This window comes from Ciconia boyciana, chromosome 25, assembly GCF_034638445.1.
Source record: "Ciconia boyciana chromosome 25, ASM3463844v1, whole genome shotgun sequence".
NCBI classification, from domain to species: Eukaryota; Metazoa; Chordata; class Aves; order Ciconiiformes; family Ciconiidae; genus Ciconia; species Ciconia boyciana.
This window is the reverse complement of record NC_132958.1, coordinates 1,312,741-1,340,394: the sequence shown is the minus strand read 5'-3', so window position 1 is coordinate 1,340,394 and position 27,654 is coordinate 1,312,741. Positions and strand designations below refer to the sequence as shown.

The 27,654-nt window shown below is 53.8% G+C and overlaps 1 protein-coding gene across 8 annotated transcripts; it reads left to right on the top strand.

Moving 5' to 3' along the window:
- KANSL3 (KAT8 regulatory NSL complex subunit 3) lies at nucleotides 1–25,530 on the top strand. Of its 8 annotated transcripts, none has more exons than XM_072846385.1 (22): nucleotides 1–300; nucleotides 1,779–1,949; nucleotides 2,721–2,811; nucleotides 3,107–3,292; nucleotides 3,438–3,569; nucleotides 3,900–4,016; nucleotides 4,599–4,700; nucleotides 4,847–4,918; nucleotides 5,245–5,319; nucleotides 6,213–6,370; nucleotides 7,281–7,344; nucleotides 7,852–8,052; nucleotides 8,334–8,490; nucleotides 13,171–13,362; nucleotides 15,084–15,168; nucleotides 16,072–16,226; nucleotides 16,706–16,818; nucleotides 17,443–17,662; nucleotides 17,913–18,046; nucleotides 22,378–22,540; nucleotides 24,782–24,859; nucleotides 25,027–25,530. In XM_072846385.1, exons 1-22 carry the CDS (start codon nucleotides 56–58, stop codon nucleotides 25,509–25,511), a joined length of 3,396 nt encoding a protein of 1,131 aa, XP_072702486.1. In that variant the 5' UTR covers nucleotides 1–55; the 3' UTR covers nucleotides 25,512–25,530. The 8 variants fall into 8 exon arrangements, 7 of the variants coding, with proteins under 7 accessions (XP_072702486.1, XP_072702492.1, XP_072702485.1 ...); XM_072846391.1 differs by adding an exon at nucleotides 9,829–9,906 and having other exon boundaries at nucleotides 24,782–25,494; XR_012039704.1 differs by lacking the exon at nucleotides 22,378–22,540 and having other exon boundaries at nucleotides 25,027–25,073.
- Nucleotides 25,531–27,654: the final 2,124 nt, after the last annotated feature.

Sequence of the window (27,654 nt, the reverse complement as noted above, 5' to 3'; positions counted from 1 at the left end):
TGCGCGACGCGGCGGGCCGGGCGCGGCGGGATGCGTCGCGGGGGGCGGTAGGGCCATGTCGCAACGCGGAGGGGACCGTGATCGCGACCGGGAGCGCGATCGCGACCGGGAGCTTCAGTGGTCGGCGCGGAGGATGGGGACGTCGTTGCTACTGCAGCTGTCGGTCCACGAGCGGGAGCTGGACCTGGTCTGCCTGGACCACAGCTACGCCAAACCCTGGAGCGCCCACCCCGACGCCAGCGCCGCTCGTCCCACCCGCATGCTCTTCCTCACACCGCGGCGGCAGCCCGGCACCGCCCTGTGAGCCCGGGAACGGGGGTTGTGGGGGGCTGAAAGGCCTGTGTGGGGCCTGTGGAGCGGGGGGTCCTGTGGGGCAGAGGGGCCTTTGGGGGTTGGGGGTCTAGAGAGGCCTGTGGGGCGGGTGGGGAGGTCCTGTGGGGCTGAGGGGCCTGTGTGGGTGTTGGGGGGTCTAGGGGGCCTGTGGGGAGGGTCCTGTGGGACAGAGGAGCCTATGTGGGGGCTGGGGGTCCTGAGGGGCTTGTGGGGGGTCCTGTGGGGCAGAGGAGCCTATGTGGGGGCTGGGGGGTTCTGAGGGGCTTGTGGGGGGTCCTGTGGGGCAGAGGGGCCTGTGTGGGGGCTGGGGGGTCCTGTGTGGGGGCTGTGGAGCAGAGGGGCCTATGTGGGGGCTGGGGGTCCTGTGGGCAGAATGGCCTTTGTGAGGGTTTTGGGGTCCAGAGGGGCCTGTGGGGTGGGTGGGGGATGCCCTGTGGGGCTGAGGGGCCTATGTGGGGGCTGGAGGGGTGGTACTGGGGGCCTGTGGGGGGAGGCCTGTGAGGCGACAGTGTGGGGCTGGGGGGTCTGTGAGGGGAGAGTGTGAGGCTTGTGGGGCTGAGGGGCCTGTGTGAGGGCTGGGGAGCATCCTGAGGGGCCTGTGGGGCAGAGGGGCCTATGTGGGGGCTGGGGGGCCGGTCCTGAGGGACGTGGAGGAGGTCCTGTGGGGCTGAGGGGCCTATATGGGGGCTGGGGGGGGTACTGAGGGGCCTGGGGGGCAGGGGGGAGGCCTGTGAGGTGACAGTGTGGGGTTGGGGGTTTGTGAGGGGAGAGTATGAGGCCTGTGGGGCAGGTGGGGAGGTCCTGTGGGGCTGAGGGGCCTGTGGGGGGGGGGGGTGTCCTGAGGGGCCTGTGGGGGAGAGTGGAAGGGCCTGTAGGATGGGGGGGGGCTGTTGGGTGGGGAGGCCTGTGTGAGGGCTGGAGGAGGTCCTGAGGGATCTGTGAGGGGAGAGTGTGAGGCTGGGGGTCTGTGAGGGGAAAGCGTGGGGTGTGGGGCATCCTGTGGGGCTGGTATGGTGGTGGGGGAGAGCGTGGGCAGGTGAGGGGATCCGTGGAGCAGGTTTGGGGATCTGTGGGGAGCAGTATGGGCTGTGGGAAGGCATGGGGGCTGAGCTGGGGGTCTCGGCAGCTTGGGGACGGGCTCGGGGCTGGTTTCACAGCCTTGGTGTCGGGGCGGGCGGGGGGGCTGTGGCCAGGCCTCAATGGTTTGCTGTAGGGTCAGGGTGTGGGGCTGGGCCTGGGGTCACGGGTGAGTTTGGGGTCAGGGATGGGAGTGCGCTCAGGGCTGCAGCTCAAGGACTTGGTCTTGGGGTTCAGGGGGGCTGCCTGGGCTCAGAGCGGGAATAACAAGATACCTGGTTATGAAGCTCCACGGACTTTTCATTGCAAAGCACAGCAGACCCCCAGGCGAGCGATCCCCTTCTCTAAAGCGTAATTATTCCTGACAGTGAAGCAGATATCCCCATCGACGTCGAGACGGTGACGCCCACGCCCGTGCCGCTCTATGACAACCAGAAGGCGCGCAGCGTGATGAACGAGTGCGAGCGCCACGTGATGTTCGCTCGCACGGATGCTGATGCCCCTCCGCCGCCAGACGACTGGGAGGAACACGTCAACAGGTAGCATGGGGATAGCAGAGAAAAGGAATTCGGGCACTAAAGAGCCACCCGTTGCGTGGTGTGGGGTTTTTTTTAGTGTGACTTGGTACGTAGTGATGTTCCTGAACTGAATAATGTTCAAAGAAAATAAATTCTTGTGTCCAGATTCCTTGTCTGCCTGCTGTGAAAGCTGTCAGATTTAATGGTAGAGGCTGGCCCAGCTGTTGAACCTCTCCCACACGCTTCATGTGAAGCTCTCTCCTCTGTTCGGAGGAGGTTGGGGCAGTGAGCTGGTAGATTACACGTAGATCCTCAATTCGGCCATATTCCAATGTCAAAAATTAAAAATGAGGCTGTGCATAAATTCCACCCTATTAAAAACCCTCCTTGTAACTATAGTCAAGCCACTTCACAGTCTTGATGTTACGAGGAATGGAGATTTTTTTTCTGGACAGTTTGTCTGAGAAACGTGGCGATAACCTATGCTAAAAGGAGCGATTATTTTGGTTTTATTTATTGCTTTTGCTCTTCTCTTGCCTTTCTGATACCTGGACCTTCACCAACACACCCTAGTGACACTTAAAACCTGGTGTTTTTTATTGAACCGTCCTCTAACTTAAATCCTCAGCAGCGAAACTCACTTTGTCCATAGCTGTAAATCGGTTCTTGAGGCTGCAGCCGCAGCCGATGCCCAGCGGTGCTGCCGACTGCCTTTGGGAACGGGCAGCAGCTTGCAGGACCTGGATGTCTGTGTAACAGTGACCTACGTTACCTCTCTGGTTTTCTCGGCAGGACGGGTTGGACGATGGCCCAGAACAAGCTATTTAATAAGATTCACAAAGCGCTGCAGTCTGACAGGCTGGCTCGCTTGGCTAACGAAGGGGTAAGGTCTTTTACTCCCTATTTCACTTTCCAGCAGAGTCACTGCCTGTGTGTGTTTATCAGTCTTTCCTAGCAAAGCCCGATTGAGTCAAGACGAAAGTCTTGGCCTTTGGGTTGTGTAGTCTTAAAAACCAGGCAGCTCTGGGCTTGTTTTAGGCATGATTTTGTCCTCACTGCGAGGATGCTGGTCTTTGCTTGCTGCCAGAGGACTTTGGGCTGCCCAAGCCAATACTTTCCTGTGGTGCGTGCTTGATTTTTCCCTTAACTGTGTTTCTTTTTAATTTCCTGGCTTTTAGGCTTGCAACGAGCCAGTCTTGAGGAGGATAGCGGTGGACAAATGTGCTCGGAGAGTCCGCCAAGCTCTAGCTAGTGTCAACTGGGACACCAAGCTGATCCAGTGGCTTCACACGACGTTAGTGGAAACCCTCAGTTTGCCAGTGCTGGCTGCTTACCTGGATGCTCTGCAAACGCTTAAAGGAAAGGTGATAAAAGCAGTGAAAGACTTTGCTATCACTTATAATGTTCTCCCTTTGCAAAGCTCGTTAAAGGAAGCCGATGGAGTTTTTGTCCTTTTTCTTTGGAGTGGCTGTGTGTGTTTTCTCAGTCCTTTCTGGCCTCTGGTTTCAGATCCCCACCCTGATCGACAGGATGCTGCTCTCCTCTACCGCGAAGACGGGGGCGGCGGGTGCCGAGGCTCTGTCTCTGCTGCTGAAGAGACCTTGGGACCCAGCAGTGGGTGTCTTGTCGCATAATAAACCAGTGAGTACCTCTTGGGGCTTGCAGGGAGCGAGAGGCTGGTCTCACATCAGCTTTATTCTTCCCATCCTTCTGCTGTCCTCTTCCTTCCGCCTCTGTCTTGCTTCCTGGGCTCTTTTCCTCCTGCTTTAGACTTGCTCAATGAGGGGGACTCCTTCTGTGGGACTCATTCCCCCTGTACTATCCTGAGGTAGCTTTGGCTGGGGAAAATGTGATCAATTAATGAGCTACTACGCGAGATCCCTCCTGCTTCGTTGTGCGTGCCAGGCTGGGCAGCGAGGTCTCGGGCAGGGAAGTTGCTTTCCCTTACATGTCTCTTGTTGAACTCTGTAGAGCAAATTGCCTGGTTCCCCCCTCATCCTGATCGCTTCCTCTGGACCCTCCAACTCCATGTTCCCCACTTCTCGACGGCACCGATTCTGGCAGTCGCAGCTTTCCTGCTTGGGAAAGGTTCGTATGGTTGGGTTTGAAAGGAGGGAAGTTCAACCTAGACTGCAGCTGCTGAGCTTGTTTTTATAAGCCTTCGGTGCACCAAAATACTTGCTTCAGCTGAAAGCAGAGGCTGGCATCTGCCACCCGCAGCATTTACCATTTGAGATGCCACACAGGGGATGAAGTTGCCCAAATCTGATGCATTTGGGGTCTCTTGCTGACCAAAGTCATCCATCATCCAGCAGTTTAGATTGTATTGTTACTGTTATTAAGGATTGATGAGTCTTCTGGTAGGAAGAGGTTGGAGGAAAGAGACTACGGGTTACCTTAGTCCTCTGCCTGGATACAGAGGTGCTCACACGCCTCTTAATGTGGTAGATATACTGGGTGTATAGGAGTGAGGTGAGTAGCAGAGGTTGCCTCTGTGGGGAATTCTCTGTTTCCTCTGCTTTTAGTAGCTAGAAGGGAATCCTGGGGGAAAGAGGGAGAGAGAAAGCGCAAGTTCATGCATAAACGGGGTTCCAGTCCGTGCTAATTGTTGGTACCTGCTGTCCCCACTAATGCCTTCGTTATTTATCGATCTTTCATTTCAAACTGCAGGTGATTCCCATCGCCACCCACCTGTTGAACAACGGCAGCGGGGTGGGAGTGTTGCAGTGTCTGGAACACATGATCGGGGCGGTGAGGGGCAAAGTGGCGGAGGTAAGTAAGAGTGACGAGCGTATGGGGGAGCCTTTGCTGCTCCCTTCAAGCTATTCACCTTGCCTGTAGGTGCTGTGCCACCCCAGTGCATTGTCCTGTTGTCTGTCCCTCTTCTCCATCCATGTCTTTTTTTTTTTGTCCTTTAGATTCACAGCCACTTCTCTCACAAGCCGATCATCCTGATCGGGTGGAACACGGGTGCCTTGGTGGCCTGTCACGTAAGTACCCGATTCCTTTGCTTCTTCTCAGAGCCTGCTTGACAGCTTCAGTTCAGAGTTAGATTTGAATTACTGTTGCGTTTAAGGCTCTGCTGGGGTTCTTCTTGTCCCTTTTCTCTTTCCAAAGCCTGGCTTTGAGACAGACATCGTTTCTGGTCGTGGGGCCATAAGCCATCTGAGTCATTCCATGTTTTTTCCCCACTCCTTTAATCAACAAAGCAAGGTGAAATATGGAATTCTGTACCCGGCAGGAGCCTGGCAAAGCAGCCTTCGCACCCTCGATGCGCTTGACTGTTAGGATGCTGACTGTTGCTTTTTCTCCCCAGGTTTCAGTGATGGAGTATGTCACTGCAGTTGTGTGCCTTGGATTCCCGCTGCTCACCGTTGATGGCCCCAGAGGGGTAAGGACCAAAGGGAGATGGAGCCTGTACTTTTTTTTAATCTCCCTAGATCGTTTCATAGAATCAGGCTTGGAAGTCCAGTGATAACTGGAAGATTTTTTGAGGAATGTCCGTGTGATTTTTATTTGGAGGAGGTGTGCCCAACAGGCGGGACTGTTGCATTCGTAGCAGGATTCTTGACGCGATAGCAGGCGTGAGAAGTCCTGTGTTTGCTTGCCTCTGCTGTGACGTGTTCTTGCAGCTCCTTCCTGGGGTCTCACGTGCGGGTCACTCAATTGTGATCATTTGGCACCAGAGATGACAACTTGGGTTGCTTTATACAGAGCCCAAATTGCTCCTTTATTAGCTGACCAGCGTGTGACTGTGTTGGGAATGATTATGGTTGTGCTAATGAAATGGCTAATTCTGAGGGTAGTGGAAATCTGTATGAAAAGCATTTGCTGGAGCACGGTGCTGCTCTCAAGCAGAGTTTTCTTCAGGACTCGGTACGGCAGTGTAAATCCCATCGGGGCCTCACTCCAGGAAGCTTTGCTGTTGGCGCTTTTTCAGCCTTATCCTGGGTTTGTGCGGCAAAAGCTTGGAAGGAGGAAAATGCAGTGAAATAGGGTTTCTGAGGGGGAGGGCGTCAGTCTGAGTTGTTAATGAGTAACAGCACTAGGTACTCATTCAGCTTTTGAGTCAGTCTTTCTCACGAGATGTTTAAACGAACCGCACAGTTTATACTTCTCTCCTTTCAGGTTGCGGTTGGTATGTGCTGGGATTGCACTGTCTGCCCCTGTGGCACGTGCCTTCCCTTTTTGGAAATCCTCATCTAATTCAGAAAGGTGTTTGGCTCCAAAGACTCTGCATCCTGGATCAGTCCTTCCGGATTACAGTTCCCCTTGCTCTTGCAGGATGTTGACGACCCCCTCCTGGAGATGAAGACCCCTGTCCTCTTTGTGATCGGTCAGAATTCCCTGCAGTGTAACATCGAAGCGATGGAAGATTTCCGGGAGAAAATACGAGCCGATAACAGCATGGTGGTGGTGGGAGGAGCAGATGACAATCTCAGGTAATGGTCTGCGAGATGGATATTCTCTTCCTGGGAACACTGGGCAAGATCTGAGCATGCTGCATCCCGAAAAAAACCCAAATTTGGTACTGAAACTAGATGGGAACTACATAAAAAAGCTGACCTTCATGGAGCATTTTTATTCAAAACCTGGTATGTTGGATAGAGGTTGGTTTTCTGTGATAAATCTGCATCGTTTCTCCCAGTGGTAAGTTAAAGATCCAGGGTGCAGTGTGGTATGACAGTAGAGCAAGTATTTGCTTTTTCATGCCACCCCTGGCTCTGGAATACCTGGCTTTTGGAGGCTGTGCACAGAATTGGGATAAGGGAGGCTGTAACAGCCTTGCAGGAAGCAAGAAGCTCTTAAGGTTTCAGTAGATTTTGGAGCTTGTTCTCCTGTCATGCTTGTGCATGTTTGGAATAACTGCACCAAAAACCTGAGCAAGTCGTGTATGAGAATAGGGTTGGCCTGATGCTAGAGCTGGACCCAGCAGCGCAGACAAGATTTTGGAGCATCGTGTAAGTCAGAAATCTATAGCAGGGATAATCAGTAAAGGAGAGGAAAGAAATAAACGTAAAACTCTCATACTGGGTCTGAAGAGAGAGCTCTGAAGGGAAGGAAATGTCATATTTACTTTGGAAAATGCTTTTGGGATGCTGGGCCTTTTTCCTCAGTCATCGAAGTTTGTCTCGGCGCTTCTGAGGGATGAATCTCGTCCTTCCGGTAGACGATAGTCTTGAGTTGAGAGCTGATGGAGCTGGCTCTTGCCTTACTCTGTGTCTAACTGGGTAAGGGAGTGAGCTTGCTGTTGCTTGAATCTTGCTCTCAGGTGAAGAACGATGTTGCCAGTGTGAAAGTGGAAAACCAAACATGTGTTGACTTCCATCTGTGGGTTTGTTTTTTTAATAGGATAAGCAAAGCCAAAAAGAAGTCAGAAGGCCTGACCCAGAGTATGGTGGACAGGTGTATCCAGGTAACCACAGAAGTCTTCCTTTTACACCTCATATCTATTAAAAAAAAAAAAAAAAAAATCTGTGCTGAAATGTCTCGGTGACCACAAGTTATAACCTTACTGCCAGGATTAGTTGGATGAAGGTAATCTCTCTCCTGAGTGGGGTTTTGAAGTGGCTATCTCCTTTTAGGAGAAGAGACGTGAGCTTCCTTGTAGTGCACCTTAAAAAAAGAGCAGTTTTCTGAGTCTTCCAGTACATCTGCCTGGGGAAGCAAGCGGTACTTTTGGGATCATTAGAGGAGCCATCGTGTTTCTCTCCCATGTGTCAGAAATCAGTGGAGTGTGAGGTTTAGTGAGAAAGCCAAGGTCTATCTGTAAGGTTTTATGGTTTCTTTTGTGGGATAGTAAACCTAGAGAGCCTTATCCATTTGGCCCTTTGGGAATCTTTCATTCTTTCTTTGCTGTGAAGATCAGTTGTTTAGAGACCTGCACACCACTTAGCCTAACTATTTCTTTCATCCTTCCTAGGATGAAATAGCTGACTTCTTGACTGGAGTCCTCACCCGAGCAGAGAGCCACTCGGGCTCCGATCCCCGTGACCTGGATGCTGAGAAGAAGAAGAAGCCGCGTGACTCGACCAGAAGGGATCTGTCGTTTGACTTGCCGGAAAGAACCAGCAGGCCTGCCTCACCGGCAGCCAAAGTGCCTGCCTCGCCTTCGGGCTCGGAGGTGGGGGCTTTCTCTGGGATACTTTGAGCTGGGGAAGGCAGAGTTGTGTAAAGAAATGCTTTTGTACTGCTGAAATATGCGGTGAGAGACGTGGTTAGTGTTGGAAGAGGGAGGTGAGAGGATACGGAGGGACTAATGGCTTGTGGTGGGGCAAACGAACCTTCAGAAATAGATCTGCTCCAAGAGGGTGCACCTTCTTGCCTGTGTGCTGCTACGCTCAGGGTTACGACTGCCTCTTAGGGAAACGTTGGGGGTAAGAGGTGTACCTTCTCTTTGAGCAGGACTTATCCAGCGTCTCCAGCAGCCCCACTTCAAGCCCCAAGACTAAAATGGCTGCTGTGTCCTCCATCCAGAAGCCCAGCCAGATTGGCACCACACAGCTGCTGAAGAGGCAGGTGCAGAGGACGGACACTGTCCTGACGCACAAGCAGGCACAAGGTAATGCCCCACAGCTTTCCCTCCCTCTTAGCATCCAGATTTTTGGTCTTTATTTGTCCTGATGTGTTTAGGTTTTTGTCTTCTGAGTCCTGTCTTGAATTCCAAGCTCCCTGTGGCAGCTTTCTCTACAGCTCAGTCCCCCGTCACCGTCATCCAAAGGCAGCAGCCTGTGGAGGGTTGAAATTAGGTTGGAATTGGTGTTTCTGCAGCTTGTGGAGCCTTGCTGCTGTTCAGAGTGGGAAGGGTTTTCACTTGCTCTGGCTGACCAAATCACTGCTCTAATTCTTTTTCAAGTGTGTTGACTGGTGTCTCATATCCTTGACGGCTGCTTGGGAGGGAGACTAGAGGCACTCAGGAGATGATTGAGGCTATTGAATTGTGGCAGAAAAAGTGGGGCTTGGGTAATTACAGAGTCATCTTGCATCAAATGGCAGTGGAAAACCTGCTCTGAATAAGAAACCAGCTTGAGCTGTGGAGTTTTTTTGTCCTGTTAGATGCGGATTAAAAACCTCATGGTGCAGCTTCAGTCTGATTGTGAACACTGTGAATGTAGGTAATGGTTTTGTTGATGATGATCCCTTCTGGCAAATTTCAGTGGCACCTGGGGAATAGTTCTCCATCCTCCCTTCTGTCCTTATTTCTTTGTTCAAGACAGACCTGAACAGGCTTTGTTGTCTCCTGCAACAGTGTGACCCTCCACATTCTCTAAAGTCTTTCTCCGACTCAGGGAGGGAAGTTGAAGCTTGGATCTCCCTTAATTTCTCAGCCCACGGACTAAAGAAATCTATTCCTTTGTTGTTGTCGTTGAGGGAGGAAGTTTCTAGATAGCACACGGGAGGAGGGTCTGTGGAGTGAGGTGTGTTGCGGCCGCCTTGTTTTGTCAGGAGCGCTGCTGCAGCGTGGCTTCTGGCCTGCGTTTTGTGGCCGTAGCCGTTCAGGGATGTGCTGGCTGACGTCTCCCAGCTGCTCTCAGCTTCTTGGTGCAACCGCTTGGTCAAGCTAACCACGCCTCTCGCAGCCAAGCCTGCTCTCATTCCCTGGGCGCCGGACCTTTTCCCAGTGGCTGTGGGGCTGGAGAGGGCTCGTGCTGTTGGGACATGCTCTCTGTTGAAAGCTGGGATGATGCCCCTTCTAGTGTCGGATGTGCTACGCTGCCATCCGGAGAGGAGGTCGGTGTGTCTCTGTTGTGCCCCGTGGCTGGATGAATCATGTCTGGAGCTCTCTGCCTGCCTGCCTGCTCTGAGGTCTCTGTCTGTGGGTCGCAGTGGTGTCCCTGGAGTTCCCTGTCCCCCTCCAGAGCCGGGCTGTGATACTGTAATTCTCTCTGATTCATTTCAGCTCAGTTCGCTGCTTTTCTGAAACAAAACATGCTGGTGAGGAAAGCTCTTCCTCCTGGCACCTCTTCATGTCTCTTTGGTGAGTATCTCCTCACTTCTTGCTGTCTCTCTCTCTGTCTCCCTCCTTCTCTCTGTCTCTGCTACCTTCTTTCATCGTCTTCCTCTTCCCTTGCATTGGTTTGGGGATGTGGCCCAATGTGTCCCCTTGTCCCCCTGCTTTTTGCTTTCTCATTGCTGTATTTGAAGCTAAAGCAAATGGCCCACTTGCTAGCTGAGAGCATTAACCTTTCCTGAGCTCTTCCCCTTTCCCTGCTCTGGTGGGCAAATACTGCTCTTCAAGCCGTGGAGTCTGGCAGCTGGTTTGCTCTGATGGACTAAAACTTTGTAGACGATGCGGTGACTTTTTGTGATTATGAGTTTAACCCTTTCCTGTGCTGGGGCTGAGAAGGGGATGTGGACACCAGCCTGGGAAACTGCGTGTGTTGGTGGAGCATCCCAAACACGTGGAGCAGCAAAAGGGCTGTCAGTGGGAGCAGAAACAAGGGACTGCCAAGTGACTTGGAAGGGGCAGATGTAGACGTATGGAGCAACGTTTCCTGGCCAGAGAGAGTTAGAGAAGAGCAGAGAGGTCAGGCTTTGGGAAGACGGTGATGTGGTGGGAGAGGGATGCAGTCTGGACCAGGAGACACGTGGAAGTGAGCAGTCTTTAGTCCTGTGGTCTCTCGCATGGGGTGCTGGAGCACACAGGGAGGTGGACCTCAGTGTGTGCGGTGCTCTGAGGGTTAGGGATTGAGGGGTGAGATCCACAGCGTATCTAAAGACGCATTTTGGCGTCTCGAATGGCAGTGACTGTGTGGATCTGGCATTAGGAGAGGACGAGAGGTTGAAATCCAAGGCTTTGGGAGGCTGCGGTGTCGTCACATGAGCTGTCACTGTCAGTTCTCCATTCGGGTGACCCCAGGGTGCTGAGAGCGTTGACGTGGGTGAGAACTGCCTCTCTGCAACACCCTGAATGCTGGTGCTTTTAACTCGACGAGGCAAGCGCTGGATGCAGAGAAGCTGGTGGTATTTTGGCATGCTGTGTAGAGACTCCTAAGATTCGGGCTCCCTGCTTGCCCTGAACACACACAAGATGTAGTCCAAGCTGCACGTATACAACTGTGGTAACAAACTCCTGAGGCAAGTATTGGTCCAAGCTGGTTGTTTTAAAGGTCTCTTTCTCCCTTGAGCCTTGTTTAAAGGTTTGTTTCTCCCTTGAGCCTTGTTTTGTGCTCTCCCCTGTGCGAAGAGGTTAGCCTGGGAGCACACACAGAGCCCTGAACTTATCCAGAGTTCCCCCACCCAGCGTCTGCTGGGAAGAGAAACCACACTGGATGTTACCTCGCTAGTGGGGAGATGTGGAGAGGCTGGCACCAGCCTGGCCTGCCTTTTGATAAGATCAAAAGCTCATTAAGATCTTTGGGCTCATTACTGCATTGGCTTGGCTGCTCGAGCCGCGAGGTAGGAAGCTGGGGTGCGTGCCTTGGGAGCGTTCACTGTTGTTTTGGGAGCGGCGTGCTCCTCCCAAACACGCAGCCAGCCCTTCGTGGCGGGGTCTGCGTGCCCCTGTGCGAGCAGAAGCGGGCTCCGCTCTCGTGTGGTGGGGACGCAGAGGGACGTTGGGTCACTGCTCGCCGATGCTTTGAGGGGCACCTAACGCCGCTGCCTGTGCATGTGCCGTTTCACTGTCCTGCTTGGCTGGTGGCACTTTTGGGGGGGCTTTGGTGCCTGCAGCCTGTGCACGCCTGATGAGGTCTCTCTGGACGGCGATTTGGACGATGCATGTTTGCAGGTGGGTGGGAGGCACGCGAGCGTTGCACGAGTGTCACGAGTTAACACGTGGCTCGAGCCACAAGTCCAGCTATTGATAGCAGCACAGCAAGCTTGGCACTTGTCTCGGGGACCAGAGTGGCCCCGAAACGCTTGGAGTCACTGGACATTTAGGGATTTGGGTGCAGTCTTGTCCTACACCCACAGCTCAGGGGTATGCGGGTGGTGTGATACGCCCGGAGCGTATACCTACATATACACACACATATCTATATCAATTTTATATAATATATCTATCTCTAGATATATATAAATAAGGAAGTATGTACATCTTGCTCTCTAGGCTGTTGAATATACAGCTGAGATGCCCAGGACCATCTGTAAAGAAGGAGTTAGCTGGCTCAGCAGTGGTCTGCAGAAGCTCTCAATGGAGAGGGCTCTCCATAGCTTTGAGTAAAGGTCTTTCCCCCTTTGCCGCAGATCACGGCAGCACTCAGGCATAGTGCCGGCTGCATTTCTGAGCGCTGCCAGGCTGCGAACACCACAGCAGGAGGCAGATCTGCGCCCTCATTTCGCCCCAGTCCACCAGCATTTCAGGCTGGGGCCGGACGGTTGTACGCCAGCGGTGGGAGACGTGCGGAGAACGGATGGGCAGGATGTGGCAGCTCGTGACCGCGTTTTGTTCCTGGGCTGCCCAGAGGCGCTTGTCGTGGGTCCTCTGTGCTTTTTTGGATAGCCCTGGCCCCGGCAAGCTTGTGCTCTAGGCAGGACGAAACGGATGTGACTGGTCAAGGATGTGGCAGCAAAACGAGCTGTTGGTGCGGAAGAGAAATCTCAGCTCGCAGCTTTTCTCCCCTGGTACCGAGCAGCGTAGGGTATGTGGGGGCTTGGCTTTGCTGCAGCACCTTTTGTGCTCACGGCTGCTTTGCTTAGTGCCTCTAAGAAACCTGGATGCTTCAGTCCAGCTCCTGCAGGGCCGGTTACAAGCGCTGGAAGGGATGTTCCAAACAACAGGCACGGAGATACCGTTGCTGGTGTGTCGGAGGAACAGGCAGGCTGACCTCTAATCCCAGCATTGGCAGCATGCCTGCACCAGCTCTGCAAGTCTCTGCGCCCTCGTCCCCTCACCTGGAAATTAGGAATGTTGGAGGGGCCTGATGCCGGGATTGATTATGCCACGCTTTGAAATGAAAAGCTTTTATGTGGAGATGTGTTATCGCTGTAGGCATCCATTTTTTTTTGCTGCAGAGGTGAGACAGACTTTAAATGCTGTCCTGCCTTAGCCTGTGAGTAGCTTAAGCTAAGTCCTGGCCCTAAGACAGCAGCTTAGGGGACGCGGAAGTCAGCGTAGGTGGTGAAAAGGAGAAGCGTGGGTTCCTGGTGCATGGGAGATGGGTAAGGCTGGCATGGAGGGAGCTGTGGAAGTGTGCATGGGCATGCGTCCCTTCTCCACACCTTGGTGCACACAGCGGAGCAGCGCTGACCTCGAGGGATCGTCCATCAGTTTTCAAAAAGCTACTTCTGTGTCCCCTAGTTCCAGTCTCCTCAGAGCACTCGGACGGGGCTGAGAAAGATGATGTGCGTATGCAGCTGAAGAGGCATCAGACCCCCAGCCCGACCCAGTGCACCAAATCCTCCAAACGAGCCAAAATCAAGGTGACCATTGTCTCTCACGGAGATGCTGCTGGCGTGGGGAACGGAGCACCCCTCACCACCCAGGCAGAAAGTGAGTTGCGATTGCATAGCTGCTTTTTAACCGGAGAGCGGGGTCGTGGCTGTGCCCAGACCCCCTCCTCTGGGGCACGGCGTGGGGAGGGGAGGGGAGCTGTGATTTTTGTTATTTTTGGAGGAGTTAGCTGCAGAAAACAGACGGAGGCTCAAGGTGTGAGTGACTTGGGGATAGCTGGGGAAGCGTGGGGACTGGCAGCACGTAGGAGCTTGGCAGGATCCTCTGTTTGCCATAGCAGCTGGGATTGCACGCTCCAGCGAAATCCTCGACCGCAGCCTTGTGAGCTGCGAGGCGAATTTTACACCTTCCTCTGAGGCATCGAGCCGCTGCTGGAAGCGGGATGCCGGTCCTGGCGGACCCCTTGCTCCAAGTAGGTCGTGCGTGTCTCCGGTTCTGCTGCCTGCTCCTGCGACTCCTGCGCGAAGCTCTCGCCTGGAACGTGCTCCTGCTTTAGGGATGACAACGATGTTTCTCCCTCTGGAAGACCTTTGTGCGTTCAGACTTCACGAATCAGCCGAGTGCCCTGCTCTGCTGTTCCCCTTTGGGCCTGAAGTCTGGCACAATATGTGCTTGATACACGTATAAACAATCTCCAGCTCCTCTCCTGCCTCCGTGGCTGGGAAAACCCACTGCGACGAGCGTTGCAGAGGTCCCTGCAGTCCAAGAAGAGGTGATGCGCTCGGTCTTCTTCCCCTTGAGCCTTTGCAAGGAGGCCAGAAGCTTTGGCTACTGTCACCCCTGTGCCCGAAGGATGTTGCCTTGTCACTGCGCATGCTGGCGTATACGACTTCCTCACGTCAGAGTGCAGAGCCCCAGATACATAAAGCAGTCGCTCGTTATTAGCGTTAGCTCGATGCAATGCAGGGCTGAAAGGTCAGCGTCTCCATTCTGATAGGAAATCAGAGGTTTTCAAAGCTGAGAAATAATTCTGCTCCTTTGGAAGCATCTCTTGGTTAATTTAACAGTTGTTTTGAACTGTGAAAATGAACTAATAAATACACATCCTTTTTTAAGGTTACCGTTATCTTCTGGCAGCTTTGAAAATCTCTGGTTTCCGGAATCTTTTTTTTTAATTTTCCAAACTTTACTTCTTTTCACAGAAAGGAAATGAATTGCAGAAGTAAACATGAACCAAAACAAGAATTCCCTCTTACCGTGTGTGAGCAGGAGGAATGCGCAAGACAAACGCAGTTGTATCCCAAAATGCCGCAATAAACAAATATTGTGACTCGTCGCATCCCTGTGTATTTTGTAAAGTGTCTCTAAAGAATGCTTACAAAATCGATCGTTAGCGACCAGCCAGATCCGAATTAATCGGTTGAGGTGGTAGACCTGTGCCGTGATGGACTAGGAGGAGGGGATTAGTGGAGATGACGTTTAGGAGAGAGAAATGTATTTGGTGGTGAGGGCCTGAGATTTCACTGCTTACAGATTTTGAAGCTGATTCCTTCAATCCCGTCTGTCGTAACACTTCCACAACGGCAGCTTTCTGGTTTTTATTCACAACTCTGCTCTGTTTAATACTCCCAATCTCCTGTAGCGTGGTGGCTGGAGTGTGTGTTTATGGCTGCTGCGGAGGTTTCCCTGAGAAGATGCTTTGTGAGCAGGATGAGCCCGTGGCCTGCAGCCCTGTGTCTGTGGGTAGCTGTGTGAGAGAGGGGGAATCCCTGAAGACTCGTGGAGGAGAGTGAGTGAGGTTTCTTCTTTTTCTTTCGCAGTTGTCGCTGGAAAGCCGGTCCCCATGGCTGTCGGCCAGTCTGTGTCGGGCGCAAAGGAGCTGTCAGGACTGCTCACCACCCCCAAGTGAGTGCGACTTTGTTTTATATAAGCTGTGATCGTCTTGACAGGCCGCTGATGGGAAGCACCGCGACAGGGTGATTTCTGCATGTGGAGCTTCCTGGTATCTTGCTTATGACGGGAATTTTCTGAAGTGCAGGAGGCTCTTAGGCTCCTGAAAACCATTTGTCAACCAGCAGTCGAGTCTGAGAATGGCAGAAATGGGCAGAAGTAGAAGGTATTGTGGCTGTTGGGCTATATTTCTGTATGGTTTCCCAAATCCAAGTTTGCTTACCTCTGTCTTTTGAATGACCGTGGTGTCTTTGCCAGAAATTCAGTGTCGTCTTTAATCCTTCCCTTCATTCCCTCTAAGTCAAGCGTTTTTTTTTTTCCAAAGATAGGAGAAAGAAGCCTCAATATCAGTTCATGAAGTTGATTAACTGGCCATAGGGATTTCTGTTGGGGAATGAATCTGACATTGACATCTCACATCACTGTTTTCCCTTTTAATTCAAACCAAGCTTTGGAGAACCGGACTCTGACTGATCTGGGAGGGGAGAGGAAGAAGAGCTGTTCTCAAATAGAAAGTAGGTTTTAAACGGGAAATGTTTCACTGCAAGGTAGATTGCTTTTGTGTAGGGTGGCACAGCCCTTCCAGCACCTGGGTAGGCTCACACATGATAATAAGCTCACTTCCAATTTGGAAATACACAGATTTTGCCATAGGTGTTCCTTGTTCTAGCTGCCGCAGTGGACACAGGGAAACTTCTCTTGCTTTGGGTTTTTGTAGCCCGTCAACTCCCTGCCTTGCGTTTCCAGGAGTCCCGCTTGGTTGTGTTAGGCCAGTGACAGCTTGCTGTCAAAGCCAACTCGCCTTGCCCTGTGCAGTTCATCGTTAACTGGAGTCTTTCTCTTCTGCTCGCTTTGTAGGCTGAGTTCAGCAGCAGAAGCCTCCTCCATGAGTCCTGCTCCGTCTGCCGTGATCCCCAGCAGCACGGCACCCAGCGCTTTCCATGCTCTGCAGAGCGGGCTGGTGGCTAGCAGTGCCCACTGCCTGCAGGCCCAGCCAGCCAGTACCCTCCAAGGTACCTGCCTCTCTCCATGTCTCTCTTGTGAATGTAAAAGGTAAACCAGGTTCAAAATCGTTTGGTGGATCCTCTTTCTTGCGTTCCCTGGTTGCTTTGGGTTTGCCTGAGGCAGCATTTGTAGTGCTTTGCTATTGCAGAGCCTGCAGAGATCCAGTGGGATGCTATAAAGTGAGGCTGAAGGCGCAGTAGGTGATCTGTTAATTGTGTCATTTGTATGTAACGATGCCTTGAGATACCAAAACCGACCTCCTCTTGTCTCCCGGGTATCATAGCTAACCTCGTTTGTAGCCGCAGCAATGAAATGCGTTGGACTGTGTGTGCCGAGTGGCTAGGAGGATCCCCGCCGACCTTGAGGCAGGCTGCTTGGGATGCTGCTCTTTAAAGAACAGTTTTGCAGACGCCTGCCGTATGACAGACCTGGAATTTCATGCTGGTGAATTCTCTAAGCCTGATTTCTTTATCATTTACTTCTTTAGGAGCAGCATCTGCCAGCAGCCTGCTGCAAGGGCTGAGCTTCAGCCTGCAGGACATCAGGACCAAGTCATCAGCCCTTCCTGCCAGCGTGGCTGCTGCTGGGCCGCCCGTGCAGGTATGCAGCCTGCAGACACCAGAGATCCCTCTCTGGAGGGAAGCTGTATGGAGGACAAAGCGGTAGGAGTCAGAGGGAACCTAGATAGGCCATGTTTGCTCCAGAATCAGAAGAGATGAGGGATGGTGGGTGTGAACTGCAGCTGAAATGATGCATCCAAGCCTTGGCGGTGTGCCGGGGGCTAATGGTTCCCCTAAGTGGCATGAGGTCTAGGAAACAGGGCTGTGGGAAGTTGTTTCTAGGCGGCCACCTAGAAAATGCTGAGTAGGAGTTGGAGAATGGACGGGGGGGGGATCAGTGATCTTTCTCTTTCTTTTTCTTTGTTCTTCTGGGAAAACGCATGCCTGTGACTTCCCAGGCAAGCTCCCCTCCCTGCAGTTTGAGGCAACCCCTTTCGGAACGGGTGGCTTCATTAGAAGCAGAGCCACAGTTTCTCCCAGTCATGCTTTCAAGTTGAAATGAGTACGTGCAGACTGGAAGGGACAAGTTTACTTGCCTTTAGACTTGCTTGTGGCCACCAGAATGAAGTGTGGAAACTCTGACCTTTAAAGACCTCTAGCTTCTGCGTGAGGGAGAGGCCATCCCCTTTCCTTCCAGGTACTCTGCTTCTGCTTCTCCTTCCAGACCTCAGCTGTGAAGACGCCCGCGCCTATCCAGAACCTGAGTGCCATAACTACCGGTACCGGCACAATTGTCCGCACCATCCCGGTTGCCACCTCTTTGTCTCTGGGAGCCTCAGCGAGCGGGAAGCCCACGGCCATTCACCAGCTGCTGACAAATGGGGGACTGGCGAAGCTGGCCAGCAGTCTCCCTGGCTTGGCTCAGATCTCCAACCAGGCAGCAGGTGAGGGAGAAGGGGGATGCGATGCGAGAACAGGCATGTGATGCAGGTGCCTGGAGCACCCCATCACCCCCAGACCAGCATTTCCAAAGCTTATTTTGCCTTTGAGCCGTAGCTACGGACAGCTGCGTGTGCTAGCAATTTCTGAGCAGCTTCCTTTAATGGGAAGAGGCTTCTGGTGCAGCCCCCGGTTGGTGAACGTGGCCTCTGCTGTCCCCGTGTCTCAGGGATGTCTCACTTGTGTGTTCTCTAGGCTTGAAGGCCCCAACGACCATTACTGTGACGCTGCGTGGGCAGCCCAGCCGCGTGACCACGCTTAGCCAGGCTGCGATGGGGACTGTCCAGCCCCAGCTCGAGGAACAGCCGATGCAGACGCAGGCACCTCAGGTAATTTTTGGCATCTTCTCTATAGAGAAAGTGCCTGCTGCTGCTCTTCCGAGCTTTTCCTGACCACCGTAGTCAAGGGCAGATATAGCTGTTGTGGGGAAAGTGTTCTTGGTCACATCTCTTGGGTGTGATGAGCTTTGTTGCTTTGCTGAGGCCACACAGAAAGGGGCCTTGCAAGGCAGTGGTTAAGAGGACCCAGTTCATCTTCACGTCTGTTAGTGGCAGGGTCGATTTGTGCTCGATATCACGCTAGTACTGTACCGAGGGAATCTCCGGCTAGACTTCGAAAGCTGGCATCAGCATGGAAATATTACTGAAGCTCCAGGCTTTCTTGGCAGTAACGGGTTTTGGTGGGAGGAGAAAAGCTGCTTGTAGAGTGTTCAGGCAGGAGAGTGGGCTGGCCATGGTGGCCGGAGCCGTATTCCTCTTGAAAATGCTGCTTCTGACTATTAGATGCCCTGATGTGAGGCTGGGCCCTGTGGGTGTTGGGGATATTGTCCTATTTCCTTCTGCAGGTCCCCAACTCCTGCTTTTTCTCACTGCCATGCTGTTGAAACCAATTTATGAAGTGCTGAATGTGTGCTCCAAGGTTGTACCTCTTCGATACAGATCTCCTTTTGGAAGTGGATCACTGACAGTAGGAAAAGCTCTTACTATTTGGACTCTCAACGTGTGCCAGGAACTGTCTCAAGGATCCTGCCTGCCTTCCTGCTTCCTAGCTGTTAATTCTTGGTGTGGTTGAGTTGAAAGCGCAAGATGCCAAGTTGGAGAGGGTTTTTTTTGTTGTTGTGAATGTAGTGGTCTTGGGTACTGTGATGTGGACCTCTCAACCCGAAATCCTGGAGGTAGCAAAAGGGGTGAATTTACTGCAGGTGTATCCTTGGGCTCCGTTCTAAACCACTGCTGATTTTGAGATGGATCCGTAAATGTGAGGGTGGAAAGGTTGGCTCTGACTCCCTGCACCAGACAGTTGGTCAGCGGTGGCTGTGATGTGCCATCAGCAAGGTTGACCCAAGCTCAGATGGCTTCCCCATGGTCTCAGCTCCGGCACTGTGCAACACTCATGTCTCTCCTGTAGATGCTTTCCTGGATGTGAGGATGTAGGAGAAAACAGGCAGCCCAGGCCTGTTGTCTGCCTCGCGGGACTGAAGGAGGCATTGCAGGAAAAGGGCTGCTGGTTGCCTGCGTATATACCGAGGGGTACAACTGACTGTCCAACCGGTCCTGACTGTAGTGATTTGAGGCAGGCATTTGCAGGGAGAAGGTAGTTCAAAGGGCAAGTCAACAAGCTCCCAGAATGATAAATTCTTGGGCAGTTGGACGAGAGTGGGATCAAGCTCCAGCGGGGATCAAGCTCCAGTTCCCAACAGGGATTAACAAACTGGCACTGAAGGCTGAGGATGCCAAGATCACTCCAGATTGACAGGGTTTGTTTGTTGTTTTTTTTTTTTTTCTCTTGCACGTGATTTTCTTACTTTTGATAGCACTAATGCAGGTCCCGGGCAGGTAAGCTGGTGTAGGAGAGAAAGAGCAATCTTCGCTCTGTAGATGAAGCTCTGTAGTTTTGGTCCCTGTTGCTGGGCTGGCTCGAGTTGTGGGCAGCATCGTGGAGGCAGGGAGCGTGCTTCTGCTCCTCGCTGCTGTCTGCAGAGGCTCTTTGAGGTTGCTGGAAGCCCTGAGATATATTTAGGGAGGCATTATCCTAAAGGTGAAGCCTTTGGATGGAAGTTGGGTAAGTATTAACGGCGGTAGCCATAAATCCTTAATTTGCCCTGTGCTGCTTTAGAGCTGGCATTGCACCCACCGTTGCCGGTAGTTTCCATGCAGAGTCCTGGTTTACTGCTGGTTGAAGCTCAGATTTGGGAGCATCCACGTCCTTCCTCCCTTGACTTTTCTGTGTTTCTTTCAGTCACTTCGCTAACAGGACAGAGCCTGCGAGCATCGGCAGAGCTGAGCTTAAAGCCGGCTAAGGTAGAGCTCGGAAACGCAGAGCTAGTGACGCTCAGTGCCGATCCCACCTAAGCAGCGCGTGAGTCGCTTTTGTAGGTCTCAAACTCTTCATCCGTGTTGGAGGCAGTTTTTGTGCTCTTCAAAGAAACCATTTGAACTGGCGTGCTTTCCTTTACATCCTTCGTTATGTTTGAGAGACCCTAAATACCCAGCAGAACAGTAACTCCACAGTGTAATGAAACGTGGTACAGATCAGATCGACTCTGGGATTAACGAGTTCATGTGCGGGTTAATGTTTTAAGGCGGTGGCACTTGGAACTGGATATTAAATTGTACGCTGTGACTTTTACTTTACAATGCTGAGCTTGTGTGTTCAAGGTATCGCTTCATTGTGTGGCCGGCTGCGAGAGTTGCTTCAAAAGCAAACTGAAAGCTGGCTTTTACAGGAAATGGAATGAGCTGTGTGTTTTCGTAACTAATTATAGCCCTTGACATCAGCTCCTGTGTACCTTTAGCACATAGGATTACGTAATCTAGCAGGGCTTCCTGTAAAAGAGCAAATTTACAAAAGGCTTTGGGGGATAACGCCGAGGGCTTAAACTCTTGTGTTTTCAGCAGTAGCCAAAGCTGCGGTCGGTCGGTTGGGTTCCCTTTGAAATTCCAGCTGACGGCTCCGCTGTGCCTGCGCAGGAAGCGTGAAGCCCACGCATCGGCTGTGCGCTGTGATTTTTAAACTCTGGGGGCCAGGGCGATGCCTGTAGCAGCTGAGATGCAGTTTGAGTGGGTAACTCTTTTCCTTCCCCCGTGGGCATTAAACGGGAGGTGGAAGACTGAGGAATCTCCCTGGGGAGTTTGGTGCAAATGCTTTCTGTGAGTAGCAGAGTAAGAAGGAGCAAGAGTGTTTGGGTGGCTTTAAAGTGAAAATACACGCAAGCTTCAGCTTCTCTTTTCAAGAAACTGCTCCACGGTGGTTTGAACATGGCTTTTTGTATCAGTTCCCCCCTGCAGCGTGGTTATAGCCTGACAGGAGCTCCATAAAGTGTGGAGTGATGCCGATGCTGGATGACGCTCTTGTTTTCTGCTTAGTGGCATGAAGATTTATGCTGCGATGACTGGAGCTGCAAGCTGGGGCGTGACGGTTTGTGCTTTGGGCAAGGGTCTCCCTCGGATGGCACGAGGAGAGCTCTGACTCCAGCCCTTGCCGCTGCCCAGAGCCAGCTGCTGGTGGCGGATGTGCTGGAAGCAGGCAGTAAACACCTTTCTTTTCCTGAAGTCTGACCCTTTCCACTCCCAGGGGCAGAAATATTAATTATAGCTAATGGAGCACCGTTAAATTGCTGCACAAGGCATGGAAAAGCAGGTCGTGACCTGCATGAGCATCGGGTAGGGGGGCCTCAGGCTTAAGCGGTGCTTGTCAGTGGTGGAGGAAAGCGAGCAAGTTGGGTCAGAGAAGTCTGACCGAAGAGGTGGGTGTCTGCTTTTGTAGCTGGAAAAGCTGCTTTGGAGCTTGATTTATGCCAGCTCAGGGCTGTGAGGGCTCCCAGGGAGAGCACAGGAGCCCATCCAGTCGTCTCTCTGCAGCATCAGATCGCAGATGCACCTGGACAGAGTTCAGGCAAGTGAAGCCGACCCAGAGGCGTTTGAAGAACCCCTCAAATGGGGGAATTTCCAGGTATTTCACTGAAGCTTGGTGCTCTCCAGGGTGTGCTGCCATCTGCCTTAGGACACAAATCCAAACTCCCCAGTTGTCCCAGTATTGGACATCTGTGGACATCTGGTGCTGTGTAACCAGCTGGTTCTTGTCAGAGGGGCTTGTATGTCTTCGTCAAGCAAGAGGGAAACTCTTCTGATGCAGAGGATGGTGTATGCTGTTCCAGTTTCCACTGGGCTTGCACTGGTGCTGCTGGTAATAGCACGTCGTTCTTGCGAGCGGGTCTGCACGATGCAGGAATCGTTCTTGAGCTCTTGGCTGTCGCTTTGCTATTGCTGTGGAGGAAACGAGAGCAGGACTGATTTCCCTGACACCCAGAGATGGGGATAGAGCCATCCCAGTCCGCTCCAGAGAAAGGCAACGAGTTTGTGCCAGTCTCAGCCCAAGCACCGACAGTGATGTTGATGCTGCAAATGACACCATCGCACTTTTAAAATACAGATCTCCGCAGTTTTTCTCTCATTACGCATTTTTCCTCGAACTTGGTAACGACTGGTCAGAGCAAGGGCAAGGCTAGAAGAAGCAGGGAGAGGGTGTGCTCTGATTATATTCCGTTTTTTTTAGGTGAGGGCTAGCACAGGTCACGAGGAATGGTTGCAGCCCCCCGCAGATGGTGTATCCTCGGCAGCGGGGCACTTCCAGTAGCTCTCCGTTACTTTAACCCTTCCAGGCTCCAGACGGTGCTGTTGGGAACCTGGCCGCCCCAGCTACCAGCGCCGCCTCTCCTGGCAAGCTGCTGTCTCAGATGGATCTCAGCAAAGCCCAGGCTGGCGCAGAGATGGCTCCCGCCGACCCCGCGGCACACCTGACCTCCGCCGCGGCAGCACCCGTAGGTGAGGCGCATGGCAGTCGTGGGGCGCGGGCAGCCAGCCTGGGGACCAGAACGGAGGCCGGGTTGGAGCCATGCTGCCGGGTGACGTGTGCGGAGTCACGCCGGGGGAATAGCTGCCTGAATGCTGCTTATTTTTAAGCCCGTTGCTTTTTTTTTTTTTTTGTCCCCCCACTTTAAGTTAGGTTTCCCCGTGGTTTCTTTGCACAAGGAGTTTTGGCTCAATGCAGCCGTTTTTGAGCAGTTGATGAAGAGCAGGGTGTTAAACTTGAGCCCAGACACAGAAGGGATTATCTGCAGTTTGTGTTTAGGGTCCCCGTCACGCGCTCGTAGCGCTAAGCACTCTCCCTGCTGCCTACATTTATTTACCTTGCCTGGGGAGAGCAGACCAATCCAATTACAACTAAATAAATATTGCAGAGCCGCTACCCAGCCAGTAGCCTCAGACTTTAAAAAAAAAAAAAACCCTACAAAAAGCAATGATGCAGTCCACTGCATCCTCAAAGGCTTCTGTACCAAAGAGCCCGCTGCCAGCTGAGCCAGGGTTTTCATTTTCCTTGGTCCAGCTGATTTCCAAGCAAGTGGCAGGGCGAGCAGGCAGCCAGCACTCAGGCCCAGATCTGGTGGATGAACTTCAGTGAGGCTGTGCCAGCTTCCCGAAGGGCAAACGAGGCAGCTCTGGAGCGTGTGTGTTTTACCACGCGAGTCTGTTTTCCTTGCAGGTGCTAAACCCAGCTAAGCGACCTCTGCAGACCCTCAAACTCCGCTCTTCTCCCCCAGGACTCAACATGGAGGTGCAGGAGCACTGGGCTTAGGTCGTCTTCTGTGTGTTTTTACGTGTTCCTTTTGTTATTTGTCATAGCTAGTGGATGGATGAAGCTAAATCTGTGGAGAACTTTACCTGCTTTCGCTGGAGGTTCAGCTTGGCTTTGCATCCAGCGGGGAGGACCAGTTCGTAGGAAAGCTGCTGGAGCAGCAGGGTGGACTGGGGTGTTAGCGCAGAAAATTTTCCAGACTCTCAGTTTTGTGGAGCGGTCGTTGCCGATGTCTTAACAGCATCATCGCGTGTCTATGCCACTTCCCCAGCCTGCGTAGGGGTGGCTGGAGTCGCCTGTCCCCGCCGTCCTCCTGCCCTTCCAGCCCCCCGATCCCCCCGGGATGGCGGGGTCGGTGATCCCATCGTGGTTAGTCGGTTGGCCGTCAGCCTTCACTCCGTGCCCTCCCTGCTCGAGGCACTTCATTTCGGAGAGTTCCACGCTGTGCCGGTGGTGTTTGTGCCATGCTGTCACCGCTGAGGAGTGCGAGGGACGCCGCGGTGCATCTTTGATGCCACTATATCAGAGAGATACGGTGCTGCGTGCCAGGTGACCCAGCGTGGCCGGCCGTGCCGCTTTCTGCTCCTCGGTGCGGGCTCCTGAGGGACGGAGCGAGTCGCAGCCGTGGGCGACTGCAGGGGCAAACCATGGGCTGCTCCAGGTTGGAGTCTTTCTGGCCAGCGTTGTCTTTAACCAGCAGTGGGTCTCCAGGCTTTTTCCCATCCCTTGAGCCCGTCTAAACCCAGTGATTAAATTTCAGTGAAGTCTCTCTCCCGTCGGTTGCTCTCTGGGCTGCGGCTATTGTAGATGTGGCTGGGGAACCGACTCGGATGGGGTTCACCACCACGATGCAAGCTCTGCCGTTGCCTTAGAGCACAGAGGGCTTCATTTCATAACGCCTAAAGTCTTTTAGCTGCCTCCTGGGGTGCAGTGTGATGAGGGTCTGAGCACCCTCAGCGCTGCTGGTGGGACGGAGCTGGAGATGCCAGAGATGAGCAAGAACTTGCCTCGAGCCGGGCCGCCGAGAGCAACGCGAGCTCGGTGTGGTCTGGGGCAGCTCGGCAGGTAGGATGGGGCAAGACGGAGCCTGCTCAGCTAAGGAAGAACCATGACGTCCTGTCCCAACGGGAGGGGACATTTGGGGGGAGAAGATCAGACACTGAAGGAAGAGAGAGGCTTCCTTGGGGGATCTGAGCGGTCTGGGAGGGGAGCGGTGCTGATGGTGCCTGAGTGTTGACTCTTGTGGTTTCCTTGCCCAGGTTGTGGCAGCGCTGGGGTTTGTTTTGGGGTCTCGCTCTGGAGAGCGGACAAGGCCGGGTCTTTCTGTTCAGTCTGAAACCCTGCGTCTCTGCCACCGCGGCGGGGGGCTGCAGCCCAGGGTGGGCGCCACGTCCCCACGGCTGCTGACCGCGCTTTCCCCTTCTCCGCAGTGACCACCACCAGCCCCATGAAGACGCTCTACGTCATGTCGGACGCCAAGCTGTCTGCGCTTACCAAGTCTGTGATGGGTGAGGCTACCTCTGTCCCCCTCAAACTGCCGGGCATCCAGCCTTCCTCCTCCTCCTCATCCGCCAGCTCTCCCACTGGCGCCGTCACCTTCGCCACCTCCCCCCTGGCCAGTGCCCCCAGCCCTCCCAGCAGCCTGGTACACTCAAAGGTGGGCCCTGTCCTGCAGACCGCTTCCAAGACCGTCATCCTGACCTCGACGCTGGCCACGATGAAGGGCGATGGACCCCTGGGACACATCGGGGAGAAGGTCAGCTTGACCAAGAGCGCCGCGGCCCTCGGCCACGCTCTGGGGGCAGTGGAGACCCTGGGGAGGGTTCCCTCCGTGGTGGACGACGGGAGCACCATCATCCACACCAGAGAGGCTCTGGCCAACAGACACTTGCTGCCCCAGGGCGTGCTGCCAGGAGGGGCCGGCACCACGCTCATAACGCTGGGCAGCAGCCTGGCCAGCTCCTCCATCATCGCCACGGCGGGGCCCACGCTCACCCAGAAGCCGTAGGGACCCCCGGGACCCTCGGCCGCAACCGGCACTTCGGGAAGCCTGAGCTCGGCTGCGGGGTGGGAGAGGAGCAGCCCCGCGGGCACGGGGGGCTGGTTCAGGCTGGAGCAAACTGGGGCGGGGGATGTTTTTCTGGTTTTGTTGCTGTTTAATAAAACTCTTTTTTGTTCTTCTTTACTGACTTCGTTGCCCAGGTCCCTTCCAAAAGCAGCTTTAGCTGCAGCCCAGCCCTCGACCGCTTTTGTCGAGGGCTGATTTCTTGTGCCGTGAAGGCGTGGAGGGACAAAGCAGCCTTGCGCAGGCGGGGAAGGATTCATGCTGTGGCTCCTGGGAGCGGCAACCAGGGCAGCTCCTCCTGCCTGTGCCATCTGCTGGTACGTCCCTCCTCTGGGGTGGAAGTTTCAACTGATTCCTCCTGCTATTGGGAATATTTACACACGCTGAAAAAGGCTCAGCTTTAATCTGCCCTGGGCCTTGACTTAATCTTTACACTTGTGTTTGCATCGGCAAGCAGGGGTAGCGCTGGGCACCCGGGCCAGCTGGTGCTTGAAATGAGGGGAGCAGCAGAAGGGGTGACACAAAGGTGCTGAGCCCCAAACTGGGTGCTGAGATGATGTGAGGCTGAGCTCGGCACCACCGAGGGTGGTTTGCCGGGGCTCAGGACAAGCGTTCCCCCCGCCCCAGGGCTGTCACTGGGCTCTGGGCCTTGTTTTCACAGGACGGAGCTTACGGCTGGGAATTGGTGGGTCTTTTTGTGGTCATTGGGGATAATCCCGATGCTCCATATGTCTCCATCTCGTGCTGCGGCTCTGCCGAGTCCTCGACCCTCGCTTCCCCGAAGGGAGGTAGGGCGCGATGCAACGTTTGCCAGCTGAGATGCTTTCGGGGAGCGTGAGTCTTGGCAGACGGAGACCCACGGAGCCGGGGCGGCCCCGCGCTCCCCCCGAGGGCAGGCACGTTTCCGAAATCTCCACTCACTTCCTCATCCTGCCGGCTCGTGAGAAGATCCCGATTTTGGCTCAGCTTGGCCGAGACAGCACACGCCACGGCAGAAGCAGGGTGTTTGTTACAGGGAGCCCGAAAACAGAGCAGGAGAATAACCGTTTTCCCCTTTGGCTCGTCCTGAGAAGGGGGAGATGCCAGGAGTCCCTTCCCACCCCTCCTGGGCTATACACGCGCTGCTCCCGGTGCCGTCCGGCTTTTGGGGACCGTCCCGCTTTGCCTTCGTAGCCTCTTGTGCACCGGACTTGGCACCGCCGCCACGGTGAGTAGCGGTCTGGAGGATGCGGAGCTTTGCCAGCACCCCAAGCCCTTTCTTCTCTTTTCCCTGGGGTTCTGTGGAAAAAAAAAAAAAAAACGGCAAGATTTTACTTTGCCAGCGATCTGGGTTCAGCCCGGGCAAAGTTTCCCGCAGGGAAGGCCGTGGGTGCAGGATGACCTTGAACCCCAAGGCCGAGCTAGCCCCTGGCGTAGGGGGTTTGCCGATGGGATGCCACTAAACGCGGCACCTTCTCCCCGAGCTGACAGCGACGGAAAAACAGCCGGGATGAACTTAGGCTCCGCTCTAGCATCCGTGGCACCCACGGACACGAGCGTGTCTGGTAAAAACGAGGGTCTGCTCTCGACCTGCAGTGTTTTTAAGCAGCTCAACTCTCTTTTCCAGGCCTGAAGTCACAGTTTCTCTGCTGCGGTAACAATAATAAGGCTGAGCCACCCTTAGGAACGTGGCATCTCCAGTGCCCTCGCTCCCAGGCGCGGAGGCAGCTCTTCGTGGGAAGACTCGAGCTCCGTGGCCACGTCCTCGCTCACAAACCGGGGTTAATGGGGTGTGTTTTGGCAGCGAAGCTCTTGGGGTAGAGCTGGGTCGGTCTGCAGTGCGTGTTACGCCTTTCCCGTGTCCAGGCTGGAGGATCCAGGAGTGGTAGGGTCAATGATGCCGCTCTTCTCAACGAGACTAACGCTGAAAGCATCACGGAGTGACCGGTGCTGCCTGGGGCTCCTTCTCCTTTTCCAATTTCTATGCCAAAGCTTTTTCCGTTCCATGGATATGGCAGAAATGGTCCTTAAATGCTGACTTAACTGCTCCTGCTCCACCTGAAGCCAGAACCCTCTCAGGGGACGAGCAAGTGCCACCGTCCCTCTGCCCTTTCCCCTTCCACGGCTCGTGGTGAGGCGCCCAGGACGGCGGTGAGCGGATGCGCTTGCGGGGAGCAGCCGGCACGAGAAATGCAAGTCCTGTACCTCCGACAAAGCCTTTAGGCCATTTGCAACAGCTTGACAGGAGCTCCTGGAGGC

Coding starts and splice junctions, on each gene's coding strand:
- KANSL3 (XM_072846391.1), top strand. CDS start 56: ATGTCGCAACGCGGAGGGGACCGTGATCGCGACCGGGAGCGCGATCGC. Junction 7,345..7,851: donor TGGTGGACAGGTGTATCCAG/GTAACCACAGAA, acceptor CATCCTTCCTAG/GATGAAATAGCTGACTTCTT. Junction 8,053..8,333: donor CCTCGCCTTCGGGCTCGGAG/GTGGGGGCTTTC, acceptor CTCTTTGAGCAG/GACTTATCCAGCGTCTCCAG.